Raw genomic sequence first — 22,723 nt, forward strand, 5'->3', positions numbered from 1 at the left:
ATTCATTGTTCCTCAAAACTACTCAATGAGTTAATACAACTACTTTTTAGATAAGAAAACAGAGGTGTAGAAAGAAAAGCTTTTTTTACTTGCACAAAGCCTTATTTCTCCAAAGTGGCGGAACTGGGATTCCAACCTAAGTTTTCTAATTACATATCATTCCATTATATCAGCCCTACATTTTAAGTGTATGTATGTATGAATGCCACATCAAAAGTTTATTTGCCTCTTCTTTTTTGAGCAATTTTGGGAGTTAAGAAATATGCTTTCCCCTAATCATCCTGCTCACAGAACTTTCATTGGGCTCTCCTTAGCTACTTCCCTCTTGAAGCTAAGATCTAACAGGGATCAGTTCCCCTACTGTCGTTCCCCTTTACATAAAGCATGGTTTGCCTACTTTCACTTGGGTAGCTAAGTTGGCCTTTTCTTCCTCTATCACTTCTTTTTTTTTCCCCTAATGTAGTTGTCTGTTTTAATTGGATTTTTCTTCTGAATACTAGATACCCATCTCTGCTTTTCTGAGCCATCTCACTACTTTCAGTTTTTGACTGTGCTCTTACTACCTCATAATCCTTTTGCCTTGGGTGAATACTAAGAAAAATAGTCTTATTTAATGCTTCTTTAATAGCTCTTGAGATCTCTGCTTCATTTTTTGGGGGGGGGCAGAGGATTTAATGTAAAAAGAATTGGGGACATTAGTAAGCATTTTCTAAATTCCAAATAGCCCACTTTCTAATAAACTTTCAGAACAAAATGTTGGAATTTTTGTTGTTGAGAATTGTCCATGTCTTGATATTCTTTCTAGCATTATAGAAATCATATAGAGGAATTTGATGTAAAATAGTTTTGCTTAAATATCTTTATTTTATTTTAAATCCTGAACTTCATTATATATTTAAAAGTACTTTTTTAAACCTAAAAGCATTGTAGTAAGACTTCAGTGTATTCAAATGAATGTAGCATTTTCTCTACTTTTGCATTTCCAAAAGATCTGTTGATATTTTTCTGTGTTAAGTTTCTTCTTTCAGAGACAGTTTCATCAGTTTCTTTTCCCTTCTACCCTCTTCTCCCATAATTCACATACATTTGTAGTGATAAAGAATTGATAAGAAAATGATTGTCATAGAATAATATATATCTCTAAAAATACTTAAGGGAAAATACGTTTGAAACTCAATAGTTTAGAAGCTTTAGCAGCTTTATCCTTTTGGAAACTAGAAAAAAAATTGAAAGTTGTAGGCTTTGTTTACTGCCTTCAGTTGCCATGATTCAAAAATTGTAGACCTCTGTCCCCTGTCATTCTGTTGTCCCAAGTCTTAAGTGTTCACATCTGATCACCCCTCCCACTATGTTTTTCTTTCAAGTTCTCTTTTTTAAATGAATCAACTATTCCTTCCAATTATTTTAATTATTTTCATTATCACACAATGTACTAGATTTTTACAAAGTAGGCAACAGCACTAATTTTTTACATATTACAAAGATACCGAATATTTCTAATATTCTTGTATTATTTGCAGCTATTTGCTTTCCAAATTGTATATTTTCTAGCCTTTCTCAGGTTTTTAATCTAAACTTTCCTTTATTCAAATATATTAAGTGTCTGTTTGAGCAAAGTGTTCTATGCCCTGGGGAAATGCAAAGTTCATTTAAATATTGGTCCCTGTTCTTTTTGAGTTTATAAATTTATACAGTCAAGCAGAGGTAACCATAATACACAAAATTACATATATCTTACACACAGTAAAATCAACAGGATTTAGCAAAGACCATTAGTGATGGAGGAAGACAGTGTTTGAGTTGGGTTTTATAGGATAATAAGGAATTGAAGCATAAAGGAGTAAGGAAGAATATATGATTGGTGTAGGGAAACAATGTCAACAAAGGCACCAGAATGGGTAATTGTAGGTCATACTCATTGAATATAGTAATGCAGTTTGACTAGACTAGAGAATATCTAGAACAGATTATTATGAAATTAGACTAGATAAGTGGTAAAGTAGTTCCAGAATATTGGAGGTATTGAATGTCAGTTGAGTTTGCTATTTACTTGACAAAGAGTAGATGTAGCTCAAGATTTTTGAACTAATGGAAGTTAACAAAAGAAAAGGAATGAGTGGTAATGCCCTGTAATAGGTTAGTTTAGGAACTGTAGAGGAAGGGACTGCTGTGATGAATGATGTAATTTTGGCATCAGTAGGATTTTCTCTCTTTTTGAATATGAGTGGTCTTGGAGAGTCAAAGACAATCCCATGGAAGTTTTTAGAAGTCTAGGTGAACATTCATAATACTGATAGAAAGTAGAGTCACAATGAAATACAGGTTTAGGAAAGATAGTGATTATACACTTGTTGAATTTAAAACGCAAAATGAGACATCTAGATGATGTACTTTTAACACATATAACTCATGTGTGATTAGAGAAATGTCCTCAGTTGGAGATAAAGATTTAGGTGTCATTTGCATAGATAGTTTGAATTCATAGGAATGACATTGCCAAAGGGGAAAGCTTAGCAAGTAAAGGTTTAATAATGGAACTTTTAGAGCATACTCACTTTAAGAAAAGAAAATTAAATGCAAATATAGGAGTACCTGAAGAAATATAATGAAAACCAGGAAAGTATGATGCCTCAGAAGCTAAATGAGGAAAGAGCATTTAGTATTGAAGAAGTTAGTGGTGAGCAGCATATTAAAGGTTCAAAATAGTAGCCAATTGGAGAAAGAGCCTTTAAGAGGTGAGAGAGGTATGATGGAAGTAGAAGCTTTGAATTTAATGAGGAGTGGGGATTGAGATCTCTCCTTTGTCATTTGAAGAGAGATTAAGATTTCTATTTTGTAATTTGGAGGGAGATTGAGATTTCTTTGTGATTTGAAGAGGCAGAGAGGGTAATTGATTTTATTGTATTTGAATAGTAGAAGAAAGGAGCTGAGAGAGTTTGATGTCATAAAGCATCAGTTCACTACATATTACATTCAGTTTTCACATTCAAGCAAAACTGAAGAAAAATCATCTCTAATGGTTATGACCTTTATGAAGAACTATCTAGTCTTGGCCCAAGGGCAAACAAAATCTCTTCTCTTGAATGCTTGTGATCCTAGAGGACAGAATTAGAACTTATAGGTAGGAGGAAAAAAATGTAGATTTAATTTAATAGAAAGAATAATTTTCTAATACACTACCTAAGAGTTCACACAGACCTTTCACCAGGGAGTTCTATAATCATTGGATGTTGGACAAGATTGCCTTTAAGCTTTCTTTCAACACTATGATTATTCTAGATTTCTTTTGTTATTTCATCAGCACATTGAAAAATAAGTTTAAAAAGCTTAATTCCAGGATTTGAATTTTTTTTTTAGGTTTAAATGTTTATTGAGCCACATCCAGAGACTCATATTAAATCTAAAGGTAACTTAATGGCACCTTTATTTTATTTTATTTTATTTTATTTTATTTTATTTTATTTTATTTTATTTTATTTATTTATTCATTCATTTATTTATTTATTTTAGGTTTTTTTCAAGGCAAACGGGGTTAAGTGGCTTGCCCAAGGCCACACAACTAGGCAATTATTAAGTGTCTGAGACCAGCTACTCCTCATTCCAGGGCCAGTGCTTTATCCACTATGGTACCTAGCTGCCCTTAAGGCCCAGTGAGACATGTAAATATATATTCAAGACCAGAAATAATGAGATGAATAATATTACAAGCTCTAAAATGAAATATTTGGGATAGGAGTGGAAGGGACTGCTTCCCATGTTTACTAGAGAGATGATTCAGGTAAACTTCTGGTTAATGCTTATATTTCAGACAAAACTTTGTATGCCTATTGAACCTTTTCATTTCCACCTTAGTGTTTAGTTTATTTGTAACCTTTCTGTCATAAAACTTCTCTCCATAGAAACTTCAGTGAAGAAGGTATGGTAATGGCAAGTGAAGAGTGTGTCAGCAGCAATAGCAAACAAATAGGGTTGAGTTGACCATCCTGACAGACTGTGGGAGCTGGTAGTAAGGAACAATTTCCCATTTTGGTGTCTGCTTATATATTGTTTCCCCATATCATCTTCTCCCTTGTAGAAGGTTCCATTGGCCCAAGAGGATTTAAAATAAATATATTTTTAATCATAAGCTAAAAATGATATAACACTAGAAATTGACTAGAGTCAATTCTAAGACGAAGGACCTTATGTGATTTGGACTTCTGGGTCATATGATGAACAAAGGAGAAGATTTGATATTTTCTCTAAGAAAATATTTTGAGTAGTTTATATGGAAGAAGGTTTTAAAATAGAGAGGGCTAATTCCCTAACTTCTTCAATTAATACTCCATTGCTACTAGCTGCTGTGCTTTGTTGGGAGAGGAAACCTAATCCCTAGACTTATTTTGTAGGCTACACAGAACTTTGTAGGTCCTTCAGTCTTTGTCAGCACATTCTTCACCTGCTATTAACATACTATTCTGGGGCAACAAACAGCAGAGTGCAATTCTGCGTACTCCAAATCTTTTATGTAGAGGATGTAGAAATATAGGAAAGCAGAGTTGAACTTTGTCTGACATAGCATGCTGCTCTAATAGCACTAAGCCAGACATTTACAAAAGAGAAAATAGATGCCAGCATATATTGGGGCTGTATCTGGTCCAAATAAAGTAGTCTGACATCCAGCTGGGACCAGTTAAGTCTACCCAGAAGTCCCTTGGGGCGAGTACTCAAGATAATGACAAATGGATTTCCCTTTATCCCTTTTCCCTTTTTCCAAGCTTTTTGTCATCAAAGAAGAAGGCAAAAGTGGGCAATGGAGGAATATAAGGAAAAAAACATGAAAATTAGCAAAAAACATTGGAAGGAATAAAACTTAGTTAAAAATCTTGTGTATAAGCATATAATGACTATTAGGACATTTAAAGGAGTTTAAACATCTCTGAATAAATATTACAAAACAAAAGAAATTGAAATAGTAATTGATGAGGCGGAGGACCTTATGGATTCCAAAGAGAGCTTTAAACCTACAGCTGATTATTCCTGAATACGAGAGCAAAATTTATGGTCTCCATAGCAGAAATCATCGACAGAATAGGAAAATTTGAATCCATGGTGCTAAGTCTCTCCAAAGAAGCAAAAGAGAATAGTTGATTGGGATCACACATATACAGAAGTGAAGCTTTTTAGCAATAACAATAAAAGAACATATGGTCTCTATACAAGTAAAATATATTAATCTCAAAGAAAGGGTGTGTAAAGACATTTTAAGGATCATAGGTGCCTCAGAAGAACACAACAAATCAAAGAACTTGTATGCCATAATGTTTAGAAAACTGCCCAGAACATCTTATCATAGGAAACAGGGCCAATCAAAAGAATCCATAGTTTCCCAACTGGGGGGAAGAACCCTATAGGTCCAGTTCCAAGACAAATTATGTAAGATACCAGGAAAAAGGCCTTCATGTAAAAGGAGAGAAAATTTGAATATTAGGATATTATTCTGTATCCACAAAATGCTATAAGAGAGAAGAATGTGTTTGATAAAGCAAGATTAAAGCAAGATTCCAAGATTAAACACAAGCTGATGTATTCTGTAAACCTGAACTTAATAATCATCAATGAAAAATGACCCACCTTCAATCAAAGAGAGACTTTGAAGCACTCTTAGAAAAAAGCAAACAAGCTGATTATACTTGTCTGTATACACTCCAGATTACAGAAATTTAAGATAGATATGCTATATGGCATTGTTATCTTCAGTTTTTACAATCAAGAATAACAAGAAAGTCCCCAAGATAGTTCTAACTAATCTAATCTAACTGCAACTAACAAGGAATAAACATAAAATTTCTTATTCTGGGGAGAAAAAGGACAGACAACCTAGAAGGAGAAAGACACCATTTGGATGTAAAGATAGCAATGACAAAATAACAACAGTAGATGAAGTTCTGTGATTCGAGGTACTACTTGGAAGGGATCCCTTCTCTTAGATGAATAAATCTACTTAAAATTTTTTCAGAGACTACCTTGATGATTATACATATACATATATTTTAAACAGACTATGTCATATCAGATTTTACTAATGATAGTATGAGTTGAATCTGAATAAACAGCATTAACTTACTATTTCTAGAGGAAATCAAGATATTTCACTACAGTTATAGTCTTGAAGTTAATTATTTAGAAAGGAACTTCTATATAAAGCTAACTTTTGATTCTATTCATTATTTGGTGCTAAGGAAAATAGTGTAAACTCATTATAAAGTTATAATAGACATTATAATAGAGGGTATAATTGAGCAGTTTTTAAAAATTTACCTGTATTCTTTTGAATAAATGAAGCAGTTAATTTGATAAAAAATTAAGGCACTTATTTGTATCTTGTATCTAAGCTATCCCAGCATTCTTATGATAGTTTTAAGTTATTAAGACTTAAAACTGCACCAAGACTTTGAGGCTAGCCTATGTGCCTATTTTTTGATATGTTGTCTACTATTGTAACAGTAAATGTCGTATCTCCAGTTGTCCTAAATCGTATCTGACCTCTGGACCCAGATGGCTCCAGAGGAGAAAGTGAGTCTGGTGACTTAGCATGGTACCTCCTCACTCAAATCCAATTCTCATGCATGTCATGGCATCATTTTCCCCCTATGGTCTTGGTCTTCTTTGGAAAAGGAAGACTATAAAAACATCATCATCAATAGTAATTATAATGATAGTCATTACTGTTAATCATTATCTAGCACCTTTTTTGAGATAGGCACTGTGTTAAAGCTTTCTTTACAACCATAATCTCATTTTATATTCTTCAACCATTTTGGGAGAAAAAAGCTTATTAGACCCAGAATTTAAGTTCCTATGGGGGCAGGGATTATTTTTACTACTTTTCTTTGTACCTTCAGTATTTAGTAATTAATATATGTCTGTTGATTTTCTCATTCATTGATAGAGGAATGGCCTTTTATTAAAGAATACTTGATTTCAAATTGCTCTTAGGCAAGCTGCTTAATTTTTTTAATGCTTCAATCTACTCTTTTAGATTCTGAATTATATAAAAGTTAATGATCTATGAGTTCCTTATTGGAAATCCCCTGAAATTTTAGGAAAAATCTATCAAAGCAATTGTTAAATTGCCTATTATAATTCTGATTAATTTATAAGATTGTTAATATAAAAATTTTAGGTGGCTAATCTCTAAGATTTAGGTTCAAATCCTGTCTGAGATACTTCCTAGCAATGTGTAAATCTGTTTTCTTATTACTTGTACCTACCTCTCAGTGTTGTTTTGAGAACTAATTGATATAACATATAAAGTGTTTTGCAAAACTTAAGGTATGATTTAAGGAGATAGCTTACTATTATTAGTAGTAATAAATTGTTATAATTAAACATCATAAATTGATATGATATGATTCTAAAAAGATCCCTTGGAAATATTTTCTCAGTAATAACTTTTAGTGGGTACTTGATGATCTAAAAATTTTTTAGGTCACATCTGTTGTGAATATATTTGGGTATTGTGTTTAAGTTATTTTTATCTTTTACCATTTTATACCTCTGTCTCTCCCTCTTCTCATTCCTACTTCTGTTACCTAATGTTATAGCTAAAGTTATAGTCCTATATAACTAATAGTCATATTATTATTTATATAATAACTCATGTTACAATCCTTTTAGACTCTGATTATTGATAGCTTCTTCAGAAAAGAGATTGTAAAAGTCAAAAGTCAAAAATTTCAAATTGGTTACTTAAAGTTATAGGATTTTAGAGATGGAAGATACCTGATAAATCCTTTAACACTAGGCCTTTTTATGTACAAGAAAAGCAAGACCCAGAGAGGGTAATTGATCGGATTTTCTTTGTATTTGTTAGTGTCCAGAACAAATTAATCCTAGAAAATGGTTAAAAAAAATGACTTTAAAAATTAATTTTTAAAATCTCAAATTAATGTTTTTTTTCTCTCAAGATATTTCATTTGTCTATTCTATATTTCAACCTCTGTGAACATAGTAAGTCTAAGAAATTGTAGTGTCAGCAGGTTTGGGGGGGCAGGGCATGGTTTCCCACAAAGACTCTGTATTGATAAAGACTATATCCACTATAATCATTCAATATTTATAGAAAAAATGATTTATCTCATGGTCTTAGAAATCAAACAGAAAAGTTTTCCTGAAAAAAAAAATAGCTGTTTTGCTTTAAACTGAGTAAAAAAAGCAAATTACACTATGCTCAGCTGATCTGCCTTAGTTAGAGAAGAATACATCAAAACAACTTTTAAGTATAGAGCTGGAGAAAAATCTCAGAATTGCCTACAAAAATAAATTGTAATTACTCCCTCTTAGTAAATTAATTATCTTCAGAAAACTGACATTTTCCTCGCCTATCATGGTAACCCTAGTCTTTCCCAAACTCTGGATAATGAAAGAAATTCATATATTTCAATATTAATGAAGGCTTTGGCAAATTGTTAATATATGAATTGATGTAGTTACTTAACAGTAGAGTCTGTTTCTTTCACCAGAGAGCTCTCTACACTAATGAAATTTTAGATTTCAGCTCCCTAAAAGAGAACCATATTAAATGTGACAAGTTTTTATTTAGTATCTCATATCTTATTTTTCAGTAACAGGAAAGAACTTTTAAATTCATATTTTGCATTTGCTGATAAAATTTTTCCAAGAGGCACCCTTTAGCAATCATACTAATATATAGAATGCTATTAGAAAGAAATCTTCACCATATTTGGTTTCCTGTTATGAATTCATGTTTGGTCTGTGTTTAAGTAGAATCTCATTCTACATTTAAATCTGTTTATCCAGTTTATCTTTTGGAATATTTCTATTGTTGCTATTCAGGGCTTCCATAAGGGTTTTTTTATTCAAGTTTAAGAAATTTGACTTGATTTTATACAATCAGCTTTTTTTTGAAGACTCATCATTTATTACTTTGTTATAATACATAACTTTATAAATTTGTCACTGGAGACATTCTCAGAACTTTTTTCTAGGTTCAGGGTGGAAGTCTTATAAGTCTATACTTCAAAAACGAAATTGCTTACCTATTTTGCATGATGTTTTGTGATGGTAGATCTTTATTCATCTTTCAGTCAAATTTTTTTTTTAATTTTGCCATCCAGATGCTTCTAAAGTATATTTTAATTTGCTTTTGTTATCTTTCCTTCCTTCTCTTCTTTTTCCCCTCCTTTCTTTCACTATTTCTTTTCTTCCTTTCCTTTTTCTTCACCTCAATCTTATTCTTCCTCCTTTATTTCTTCTTTTTCTCTTTCTCATTTTCTTCCCTCCCAGATCCCTTCACTTTATTGTGTCCATGTTCCACTACCCATGCTCTTCTTTCTCCTGTGCAAGATTTTGCTTAGGGACAGGACCTGGCAATAAGATTTTTTTTAAATGGGTTTTTTTGTTTTTGTTTTTGTTTTGTTTTTTGCAAAGCAATGGGGTTAAATGGCTTGCCTACGGCCACACAGCTAGGTAATTATTAAGTGTCTGAGGCCGGATTTGAACTCAGGTACTCCTGACTCCAGGGCTGGTGCTCTATCCACTGTGCCACCTAGCTGCCCCAATAAGACTTTTTAAACTAAAGTTGAGGAGTTTTTATAAAATAATCAAATATTCCATAAATTTAGGGAGATTCCATAAGTAGCAAATATTTATTTACAAACATTAAATCTTTTTGTTAAACTCACAGATTCAGGGGCACTATACCTTTGGTTATAGATTTATTAGCTTTAGGAGTTCTGTTATTAAATAACTATTATAAGAAACACTTCCAAGTAAATGTGTTTAGTTTATGTGAATAAACTTAGACTATAAAATTATTCTGTATTAAAGTGAACAATGTATATACATTTGGAATCATGGCTCAGTAAAGCTTAAATTCCCCCAAATATAAACAATATCCTTTAATGAATATACATTTTTCTGTAGTTTAATAATGATATATGGTAGTGACTTGAAGTTCTCAAATTCCGTGCCAGATCTTAACCTGGAAAGCCTCAATACAGTATAGTGAAAAACAGTGTTTCAAAATGGTTTGCCTAGATTATTTCAGAAAGTATCATCACCAGTTAGTTGGCTGCTACACGGTGAGTTTGTGGGCCTTCTACTGTTCTTCCAAAACATCTACTTGAATAGATATATTGATATCTGTCATTGGAGGGAATACTTATGCTGATGAAATCATGTATGAATGATAACATAATCTTAGATAAGTAAGATGAACTTTAAAAATATATAGATTTGAACCCATACAGTTCTATCTAGTTAATGTTTTTAAACAAAGTTTGACCTCTTTATTTTCTTTAAAAAAGAATTACTCAAATTTATTAGTTACAGATAATATTTGGGGAGTTATGAAGTGTAGTTTATCTGTGAGACGGATGAGTAATTCATTTCTTTTTTTTCCTACTATTTTATATCGTTGGTAGATTACCTTCGTCAGAGCTATGGGCTATCTATGGACTTCAATTCGCCAAATGATTATAATAAATTGGTGCTTTCCCTGTTATCTGGACTCCCAAATGAAGTGGACTTTGCTATCAATGTATGCACTCTTCTGTCAAATGAAAGCAAGCACGTCATGCAGCTTGAAAAAGACCCTAAAATCATCACTTTATTACTTGCTAATGCTGGGGTGTTTGACGACAGTAAGTTTTAAATTGAATTTATTGTATTTATCAAGGTAAGAATAAGGGAGTGATCAGTAAGAAAAGGTGAATTTTTCATTTTTCATAGGTATTAACCTATAAAAGATGCATTAAGTTGGAAAAGTTATCTCACATTTCTGACATCAAGTCCTTTGGTGTTTTAATGACAGATATTTCTTTTGTATCTATAAATTAATTTTTGTGGTGAGTTTTAATAACAAATTGTTGTGTAACAACAAATTATTTTAAAATTGTAGTAAATTTATTTTATGTTTGCACTTGAAATGTTAAAATCAATTGAGTAATTTTTTCAGTATCTTTAATTCTATGTTATTTTGACCTAGGAAATGACCACATTTTTCTAAGTGATCATATAACCTAAATTGAAGTTGTTTATTACAGTTAAATATTTTAAAAGAAAAAATCTTGAAGAAATTTCCTATAACCATCTAAAATCTGAATCTAAAATACTTTGTTAACAAAATTTTAAGTTAATGCACTTAAAAAACTTGCTGCCAAAAGAGCTTATTATGATTTATCAAATGTTTGGCATGCTTGTATTTTTAAGTTGTAAGCTTTTGTATTTGTTTTATTTTAAAGCAAACCATTTTCATGCACTATGAAATTTTCTCTTCATAAGGAAGGCTGACCATGGTTCTTAGAATAAATTTCTCAGTGTTTATATTTGTTTTGTACTGAGAGTTTATAAAATTATATTTCTTGCCCTAACACCTAGCAAGACAACTGGGACAATAATTGTTATCACCAGGATGGCTCTGTAATTATCTGATTGGCAGTAGTATAGAATTTTTGAACTCTCCTCCCTGAAAATGTTACTATTTGTATCCAGAATTACTTTAACCACCATTAGTTGTTCTTCAAAGATAAAATTGCCATCATAAAAATATTTTGTAGGGAAAAACAGAAGGAATAAATAAAACTTCTCATTTAAAAATCTGAATGTTTAACTTTTGTAGACATAGACTAGGAATTCGAAAAAATGTGCTATCAGATATTGATAAGGTATTTAATTAATTAGTGATAAAGTATTTTTCTGATGAAATAACAATGTTTATCACTGGTGTATAGTATATTTTGTTATCTAATTTTATTCAGTAAGTATATATTTGGGATATATTGTTATATATGATTACTTAGAATTTGACTTGGACTTGGTTTTTGATAGATGATACAGATATAGATATAGAAAATGTCTGAGAATATCATTGTTAAATAATTTTAGGAGGATGTGGAAAAGTCCAAAGTGTGACTTGGTTCTTAGGCTGCTCAACTAGTTTTTTTGCAACTTCTCCAGTAACAGTTATTAATATCTAAATTTGTAACATTTAACCAATCTTATAATGTTCATTAGCTGTTAATCTTTGCATTGGAAATTATTTCATATTCTAAAGAAAATACATTCAGTTTTATGTAGCTGAGGATTGATGTTTGAAGAAGAGTGATTTTATTCTTTTGGTTATTGTATAATCTACTTAAGAAAGTGAAATTTTATTTTCCTCAGTGCATTTTTAGAAGTTTTTCACAAATTACTTATAATCATCTTTTAATAGTTAAGTTGAAGGTATGGCAGAACAATCTAATAAATAGTTAGCAGTGAATCTTTTGCAGCTAAGAACAGATTTTATCATTTATTTTCTGCATAGTAGCCAATTTTCATTTGTCACAGCTTATTTCCTGAAATGAGAAAATGTTAAAATTTATTTGTGGTTAAGCATGATAAATATTCCTTTAATTTTCAGTTATAGATTTCTTTCCCCATATATATCTTGAACCTTAATTATAGTTATATTTAAATTTTTGAAGTACTTAAAGAACTTATGAAGTCCCTGTTTAATTGTCATTCAAGGCTTTTTAGGTATCAGTAGAAACTAATTTTCCCAAATTTTGATGTTTGAAAAAGTTAAGATTTTTAAGGGGTTTTGTTTAGTTTTTCAAAACATCAGATTTTAAATTTAGTCTTTTATAAAGTGGAGGTAATGTCTTCTTAAATAAAGACATTTCACATTGTTTTGACTAATGTGGAATGTTTATTTTATGAGATATTAAATCAGAATTGCATGTAATAAAAGGTGTGGGTAATCCATAATACAGATGGTATAAATACACATATTTACATGTGTAAAATAAATAGTTTGGTACTAAGTTTTTTCTATAACAACTCTGGGAGGTAAGTAATGCAATTATTCTACTCATTTTACAGATTTGGAAACTGAACCTTGAATAGATTGTACAACTTTCCTACAATATCCCTAAGTAAATCATTGTCATTATTTAAGCCAGTCTCTTGACACCAAATCTAGCATTCTTTCCAGTACACCAGACTGCCTGTCATTAATCCTATTGAGCAATTTATCCTCCATCTTTAAAATAACATCTATATTTCATATATTATCCACTTTAAAACATCAATTTGAGAAGACAATTCTCAGTGAATAAAATTATTTTATTTTTTAAAGAAAACAAAAATGATTTCTTCTTTTGGTATGTCAATCCCACTTTATTGAACAAAGTACTTGTTTTGATTCAAAAAATGCAATAACCCAATTATTATTTATTATTATGTTATGTCTATTCCTTAAAATGATCTTCTGGTAGCCCAAAAGAATTGATGTTAATAGTAATGTTAGAAAATGTTTTATGTAACCTAATTATTAGGTATACTTTTGTTACATTTATGGATTAAAAAATTACTTGCTTTGATGTAAATTTAAGATTATTTCAATGGGGAAGTTATTTAGAATTAAAGTCTATTTTTTAAAGGACATATGAAAAACATAATCTCAACTTTTTCTGTTCCTAAAAGCATTTTATCAAATCTTCATTGTTACATGTGGTGTTGGCTTTTATTTTTTAACTGTTATATCATATAGAGCATAGTTTTTACATTGCCAGTATTTGTCACGTTTATTGTTGTTTTAAGAGCAATATTTAATTATCTTTCATTACTAAATAACTAATATAAGTATCTCATTTTTAAGGTAAATGAAAATACCTAACTAAAGATAGACAGATTCTGCTGATTTGTTGGCAGTTCTTTAACCAATATTATGAATTCCCTCATTTCAAGAAATGGTAGGGAAGAATATTTGTCATTACATGTATTTATTAGTATGATGAATAAATGAAACAACAGCCAACTTGTAGCTAATTGTTTATCTTCTAAATAAGAATTATTTTATTAAATGAAACTCTTCTTTCACCCCTACTGTTACCCCACAACTACTCAAATGAATTTTGCTTAGATTTTTTAGACTTATATAAGTGAGGTTTCTTAACTATATGAGGATTTATCACTAGAGTTCAATTCTAGATATTATCATGAATGTTCCACATATGATAAAATGGCTATATTAAGATACAGATTCCATGAACAATTATGCCTGAATATGATATAAAACATCATAGATATAAGTGTTGTGATAACATAATCTTCTAGAAAATTTTGTTAGATATAGCATATTGTTATAGCCATGAATTGACTTTTGACTTAAATATTTTTTCCCCATATAAGTGAAAACAAAATGCTTTGTAACTATTCCCCTAAATAAATTTTTCCCATAAAACTAAAAATTGTAGTTATTTAGGCTCATAAGAGTTACAGGTACATGAAATATAGACCATTTGATTGTTTCCTTCAATCACTACAGTAATGAAATGTACTATAATTTACCATGAAAGTATTTTTTTAATTATAGGAAACTTTAAAATGGCCTTTCATTGTTTGAAGCTTTTGCAAACATATGGATATTAGTAAGGATTTAAATGAAAATGTATACTTTCTTTTTACTTAATGTATCTTTTATGCTTATAGCTTTAGGATCATTTTCTACTGTATTTGGAGAAGAATGGAAGGAGAAAACTGATAGAGATTTTGTTAAGGTAATTCATAAAAGTTAAAATATTTTTCACTGTTACTAGTAATCAAATCTCATAAATATCAGATAGTTTCTTATAATATGTGTCAGAACATTGCTAGATTTTTACCTTCAGGAAAAGTGGATTCAGGTTCCTGTTGAATTTTGTTGAAGGAATAATTATTTTTAAAATAAGGAAATAGAGTAAGTGGAAATAAAGGCTCCAGATTTTATTGTTCATGTTGATTTCTGAGAAAATTCAATCTGCAAAAATAGAAATGAGGTTTATTAATAGAATTTAAAGCTAGTGTTATCAAACTTCAATAAGCATCAAGAACTTTAAGTTAGGAGTTAAAAATATAAAGGCAGAATTGAAATTGCCCCTCTCTCAAGGAGTTTATATTCTATTAGGATAAATTGTACATATAGGTACATACAGGTACATCTAGGTACATACAGGTACATATAACTATATATACTTAAGGGGAAACTTGCAACTATAGCTATAGTTTTACAAGCATACACATACACACCCCATAAGTAATTAAGACTTTTCAGTCTTAACTAAATATAAAATTTTAGAAAAAATATTTTGCTAACTTTTTTCTAGTCCTTTAAGTTGTAGCAAGAAAATAAGAGCTTGTTTGTTTGCCTTTAGGGAATATGACCTATTGTATTATTAATAGCATGTACATATGAAAAAGCTGTAAACTACCCTCATCATCACAGTTGATAAATATATACATCTAATTGTTGACAGTCCTCTATAGTTTCACTAATGTAATATTGAAAGATCATTTGGAAAACCTTCTTTTCTGAAATCTATAGCATCTGTGTCTCTTCCCCAAGGTACATATCTAGTTTAACTGGGGGGATGGAGAGAATTTTTTTTCTGATCGTAATAATTGCTAATCAGATGAGTGTTGAAAATAAGGATATTAAACTTACTTTTACTGTAATTGACATGATCGTTTTTACTAGTGAAAATAACACCAATTACATTTATTTAAATTTAGATTAGGGTGTTCTATTCATTTTGCACTCAAAATCAACTTTAAAAAAGTGTGTGTATGTATGTGTGTGTGTGTGTGTGTGTGTGTGTGTGTGTGTGTAGAAATACTTTAAAGTGTATAAAATTACAATTTTATTTCATTGATTTAAATATGGGAAGATGTGTGATATTAACAACTTCTTGACTGTAGGTATTACGTATTTCTATAATGGCTATAAGATTTAAAATTAAATGCATATTTTCCAGCCATTATTTTAAGTACTATACATTATGCGTTTTGAAATACAAATTCCGTGTTGAAAGCATAATATAATACATGTGTTTACTTTTATAACTGTAGATGCCAAGAGTACATATAACTATATATACATATACATGTATATATAGTTTTAAGAAATATTTTACATTTTAGTTCTTAATCATTGACTTTTATGTCAGCTATTCTTTCTGTATATTAAAAGAAAAAAGTGGAGGAGATATCAGCATTTTTATAACTTTCAATTTTTTTTGGTTTTTGTTCAGGAATAATATGAATTTCCTTAAATTATGTCATTCAGTTTTTTTTTTGTCTTGCTGAATGTTCATAGTGTACATTTGAAATATTTCACAAAGGTTTATTATTAGAAGACTTATTCTAAGTTTTTGTTTACTATACATGTACACAAAATACATAATATAAATACAAATGAACCTGTATTAGTGGTTAATCTGTTTTTCTATTAAGTTAATCCATCAAAAATATTAAATAGCAGCAATTACTCTCTGATTTAGAAGTGATAGTAATCTGAAAGAAAAAAATAAAATATCATAATTGGAGGCTAGGGGTTGGGAGGCATAAAAGGACTTTTTTGACAGGTTTGAATAGCACATTTTAGTTATGGTTAATAACTCAAAATGACCTCAGTGTTTTTAAAAAATCTATTGTTCAAGTTTGGAGAAAATTTTGATGTGAATCCTTGTTAAATTTAATAGAAAAAAGGTGGGCTTTAAAGTATATAAATCTTTTTTTAAGAGAGTTTTCACTTTGTAGAAGTTATTCTATTGTATAATAATACAGTACAGTAAATGGAAAAAGTATTAATAGCATCATTTTTTGACGAATATTTTTGACAGAAGTTATGATTTATAGATATAAATTACAGTTACAATTTATAGAAAATCAGTTGCAAAGATAGGTATAATTTCAAGAATTCATAAATCTTTATTGTCTTTTTAAATATAAGTTTTCAAGGAATAGTTTATCTTATTCATTCTTTTCATTTATACAAACAAATATAGTACATGCTTTCTTCTGCTCCTTTCAAAAAGGAAAGCCTTCAAAATTCCTTCTTTCATTATATTCTTGCCACTTATTTATACTTACTTCTAGCTATTATATTACAGCACCTGCTGTATTCAACACTTTTCTCTACATTTGTCTATGGACAGTGTGCAAATCAAAAATTTCAATGTAGTTGCTGCCCTCCTAGCATACACTATTTTTACTCAGCAATAGAATTCTTTTTTTGTGAATGATAGTCAACAACACTCATACAGTTTTAATACCCAGAAAAGTTCTTAAAATTCCTTATTGATTGCCTACATTTGTTTTTCCCATTTTCAGTTTCCTTGCCCCTTGAATACATCCTTTGTACCACCAAAAGATTAATTTCCTATGACTTAGTTTAGTCTTTGCTATCTCACTACTAATTACTTGTCTTCCACTATTTCCTTACTTATACCATATTGGCCCTGCAAAGTAAAATATTGATTGTTGCAAGAACATATTCTCCACCTTATATTATACTTCTTTTTCTGCATCTTCAGCCCTCCTGCAAATTTCCATTATTCAAAATCCATCTGATCCTTTGTAGCCTAGTTCAAAAATTAGCTCCTTTACCGTTTCTCCTCTACCAAAAGTGGTCTTTCCTATCTCCAATAGCACTTTTTATCTTTTCTAACAGTGTGGTGCTGTGGAAAGAGCCTGAACTTGGGGTCAGGAGCAAATCTGGGTAAGAATACCCTTTCTGACACTTTCCAACCGTGGTACCATGGACTTACCACTTAAATTCAGTTTCCTTATCTGCTAAATGGGAATAATAATGCTTGTACTGTCTACTTGACATGATTGTTGTGAGGATCAAATGAAAATGTGAAATGCTTTGAAAGGATTTAAGTAGTATTCTGACTTGTTTAAAGAAAAATCAATTTTAAATGATATCACCTATTGGCACATGATATAGTAATGTTATACTAATTTATGTATTTATCTTAGCTCTCCCTAAGGGTAGGATGGTGTTCTATTTATTTTTTATTTACTCTCTCCCTCCTTAGGTCCCTGTCCCTCCAACCCCCACCTCATATAGAGTATGTAGCACCCAAGTGCTTTCAAATAAAGCAAGAACTTGATATTAATGAGTGGAGATAAAGAAATAAGCAAAAAATATTATGTCCTTTTTTTTTTCTTCATATGGGTGAGGAGGCAGTTAAAATGTTGGCTTGCTGTATCTCTTAAAGAATGTAACTATTTTTCCATGAAGGTCCTTCTTCTTCTTGATCAAAATTGAATTGAATTCTATGCTTTAATAATCAGTTTTGATCAATTTGCTACATAAGAATTATAATTTAGCCTACTAGTTACTATCAAAAATGTTAAAGACAGTTTACTCTGGACCTTGTCGTTTTAAGTGACAACAATCATGCTTCTTCAAAATGGGGCAGTGTAGCAATAATCATACTCAACTTTAAGGAAATTAACTCAGATTCTAATTAGCCATTTGATTTTAAACAAATCACTTATTTGAACATTAGCTTTTCATTTTCCAAGTGTGGGGCCTTAAGGAAATGATGAGCTTCCAGTTCTCTGTCAGTTCTAAATTCTGTGATTAAAACATAATACATTCTAATGACTTAGTTCCCTTCATAAATGGATAGAACACTTTGACTGGTAATTGTCTATAAAAGGTCACCTTTTCTTTTTCCTCTAGAAGTCAAAAAGCTCAAGGAAAGGAAGAGAAGTTTTCAAAAAGAATTAAAAATACAGAAAAGGTGTGAAAGTAGCAAAAGGTAGAATCAATTAAAGATTAGACATAGTGAAAGAAAATAATAGCAATGAAGAGAAAGTAAATAAAATAAGTTTTATGTTCTCTGAATGGACAAACAGCTACATGTAGCTCTGAATTATATTACTTAAGGACATACAAATTTTGCCAAACATTTGTAGTAGACTTTGGAAATATTTTTATAAAGATTTATGATTAGAGGATTTTTTCTAAGTCTTTCTTTGCTTACACATGTTCATAAAAGATATATTAATAATATGGATACAAATAAATCTTGTCAGTCTTATTTTCCTATTAAGGTAATCCTAACAAATGAAGGTGAAGTATCAATTAAAGAGGTAATATAGAAAGTTGTAAGAAATGCAGAATTAAAAAATTCATCTTTTGAAAAAAGGGGGAGTAAGGAGAAAATACTTGTATAAAAGTGATTGTAATTATGAAAGAAAAATTTGGGAATTGTGGAGTAGGAAATACTTTGACTATCATACTTTGGTTGTTATTAAGTTAATAAGTTTTTGCATTGAAAAATGACCTTAAATTTTTCTAAAAGCTATTTTTTACATTTGGAGAAATTGGTGGTGTGAAAATTTGAGAAAAAGAGGGTTTTAAAATGAAAGGATGCCAGCTAATATCATTAAGTAGCCAGGAGGGTGTTTGGTTCTAGGAATTCATAGGTATAAGGAACTCTTGGTGTGGAAATTTTTTCCTCTGATGGATTTTGGTAATTTGTTTGTCATTTATAATTGTTAGAGGCATTTAGAAGTAAAGTTATTTGACTGTAGTTTCACAGTTAATTATATCAGTAACAGAATAAATACTTACCATCCATGACATCATAATATGTTAAAAATTACCACTGAAGTAGTCCATTATTTTGTTAAGTCATTTATGTTTGTGACTATTAGTTTATCTATAGCATAGCACAAACATTTCAAAACCAGAGTTATATATTAAATATAATATATATCTACATAGACATATCTATATCTGTCTATATGTGTGTATATATATATATATGTATATACATATACATATATACTTCTTGCTTTATGTAAATTCTCATTATTTAACTTCAACTTTATGTCATGAATTCTAGGGTTTTTTTAATGTCATGAATTTTGAAGAAATCCACATCTCCCCCCCCCATTGTTAAATTTTTTTGTACAATACTGTATTTCTTCTCATTCCTATTTTTCAACTCAACATTCAGTAGCCCTCCCCCCCCAACAAAAACAAATAAATAAACCTCCAAGTGAAAGCAGAAGAACAGATACAGAGTGAGGCTGTCGCTGACACTGAATTGGGGGTTTGAATTGAGTGGACACTTTTGTCCTCCTCTGGTCCCCATCTGACTGTCTTCTTTCCGTTCACAATATGGTCCTGTATGTCTGTCCCCAGCACCTGTGTCGTACCTGTTCTCGCCTATCAGTGTTCATATTTTTTAGATTCTAGTGAGGCCTCTACATGTTTTTCCTCCTGCTCTTACTTATTCGTGTCTAGCTCCTTGAATTCCCCTCCACAAACATGCAGCCCATTCCTGCCCTCCTCTCTCTCTTCCTTGCCCACATCCATGGACAAAGTTTTCTCCTATTAATTTTTCTATAGAATACTTTTGAGGGTCCTTCACCATACTAATCACTGTTTTTTGGATGTGTTCCTTCCTAAAATATGGTAGAAAGTGTTATGATACTTTTCAGAAAAATTTCCAATAAAATATTAATATGTATTGATATATAAGCTTTCTTATTTGGAACATCTGACTAGAGTGAATCATTCCCTCAAAGTTCTAGATGCTGTTTGAAAAACAAAGCCATTTCCTCTATGTCTGAACTTTAATTAGCAGTAAACTCAGTGAAAAGAACATCTGAGTTTTATCTGTATTTTATTGTTCTTCATTAGAAGAAAGTAAAGTTTATTTCATTATTAGTTTGAGAATATGAACAGTATATATATTGAATGCCATAGCACTGAAGAACATGCTAAAATGTTAGAGATTTCTTGTCACAAGGGCCTTCTAGTATTCCTGGAGCTAACAAGATAAACCTGATTTCCTAATACTATCAAAGACCTGTGCATAAATAAAATTACTTCCTTTTAAAAATATAGTGTCTGGACATATAGTTAACTGAGTTGGAAAGATAATTTTTCATAAAAGGATAATAGTTCTTTTTATATTTTATACCCTTTAAATCTTGGCTTATTGTATGTTCCCATGTCTTTAACTGATTTATCTCTCTAAACACAAATCCCACATCTTATCTCCAACCTTGACCTTCTCCAGGTCCACAGTTATACCATAAACTCCCTATAGGACATCACCACTTAGATGCCTCACCTAAAACCCAGCCTGTCAAAAATTAAGTTTAATATTTTTCTTCCAAAATTAGTCCTTTTTTTAGTTCACTAATACTGAGATCACCAATTCATTCAAATTTTTAAAACTTTGGTGTTATATTGCTTTTACCAATATAATATGTACTAATAATCTCACTTCCTTCTTTGCTCTTTCCATTACCACCAGCCTTATAAGACCTTATTATCCCCTGCCTGAACAATTGAAAATGACTTTATTCTTTTCTTTCAACATCAGTCTGAATTTCTTATAATTTAATTGATCTCTTTCAGATTTATTATATACAGATATGGTCATGTTACCATTCAAAACTTAAAACTGATTTCCTATGACCTAATGAACAAAATTCAAACTCCTTAACTAGACATTCAAAATCTTCTGCCATCCAGAGCTAAACTTGCCTTTCTAATTTTATTTCATTTTAGTTGCCATATAACTATATTGACTACTTGCCATACCTCTAGAAACACCTTCTAACCTTTATAACCTTTATTTACATTAATCTTTTCCTTCAAACACACCAATCCTTTACTGAATTCAAATGCATTCTCTTTTAGGAATTCTCTCCGCTTCCTTTTTGTCTCCTTTTCTACTATGAAATCACAGAGTGTAGTCTTTATCCTAATTAATTCTTTTTTTATGTAACTATCTTTAAAAAAGAAATAAACATTCTTTTTTTTAAGGTTTTTGCAAGGCAATGGGGTTAAGTGACTTGCCCAAGGTCATTCAATTAAGTAATTAGTAAGTGTCTGAAGCTGGATTTGAACTTGGGTCTTCCTGACCACGGCGCCACCTAGCTGTCCCTAAATATTCTTTTAATTGAAAAAGAATCTTTAGACAATTGTCTTTTGGTAAATTATCCATCAAAATTGTCAATAAAGTAACTGATTTACTGCTTTCTCATTTGTAGAATTGGATAGCTAGGTGGTACAGTGCTAGGGTTGAAATCAGAAAGATTCATCTTCCTAAGTTCAAATTTGCCTTATACTTAATAGCTGTGTGATCCTGGTCAAGTCACTTAACTTTGTCTCAGTTTTCTCATTTGTAAAATTAGCTAGTGAAGGAAAGGTCACATGGCTCCAGTATCTTTGCCAAAAAGGAAAAAAGAAAAAAAGCAAACCCAAACGGGTCAAGAAGAGCCAGACATAACTGAAATAACTGAACTGTTGGACCAGATGTATTTTGGGTGAAGTGTTTTTGCCTGAACTGTTTACTCGTATTTTACTACAAAGTTTATGACTTGAGTTGTATAAACTAAAACATTTAATTATTAACTCTTCCGTTTCAGAGGAGGGTTGAACAAAATGCTGAGAGTAGGGATCCATTTCTGAGACTAAGGTAGGCATTACCCAGATTTCTTAGTTACTCTAGCAAGTTGGGGAACTGTAGTTCTTAAGTGAAGAAAAGATTAAAGGCAGTAAATCTCAAAACTATTTCAGGTAGGGATTCCATGTCTTGGAATATACCATTTTTGTTGTCTTCTTTCTACCTCTAGTTACAAGGTTTATGACAATGCATTCTAGGAAGCAACCTTTTTGTGAAGACAGGTAGTATTTAGCTATTCAGCAAATATTAAGCTGCTACTATTTTACAATGCAATTCAAAATTTCTTTGGGAGGAAACTCCCTGTACAAATAAAAATGTTAGTTCTATAATTTAAAGGCTTTGTCTAAGACATTAACAGATTAAATGACTTGATCAGGGGAACATAATCAGAATGTTAGGGAGGCAGGATCTGACATCTTGAGTCTAAGGCTGAACTGTATCTACTTCATCACTATGCCTCTCAGCAAACT

The 22,723-nt window shown here is 30.7% G+C and overlaps 1 protein-coding gene across 3 annotated transcripts in view; it reads left to right on the forward strand.

The window, feature by feature from the left end:
• The window catches only part of ARID2 (AT-rich interaction domain 2), a 244,139-nt gene that overhangs the window by 131,815 nt on the left and 89,601 nt on the right, over nucleotides 1-22,723 (forward strand). For 2 of the 3 annotated variants that reach the window (XM_074194881.1, XM_074194883.1), the window contains exons 5-6: nucleotides 10,428-10,646; nucleotides 14,479-14,546. In XM_074194881.1, the coding sequence (XP_074050982.1) occupies nucleotides 10,428-10,646; nucleotides 14,479-14,546 (287 nt within the window). The remainder of the gene's footprint in view (nucleotides 1-10,427; nucleotides 10,647-14,478; nucleotides 14,547-22,723) is intronic. The other variant, XM_074194882.1, reaches the window with a different exon arrangement.

The sequence above is a fragment of the Macrotis lagotis genome, chromosome 7 (genome assembly GCF_037893015.1).
Source record: "Macrotis lagotis isolate mMagLag1 chromosome 7, bilby.v1.9.chrom.fasta, whole genome shotgun sequence".
Lineage (NCBI taxonomy): Eukaryota > Metazoa > Chordata > Mammalia > Peramelemorphia > Peramelidae > Macrotis > Macrotis lagotis.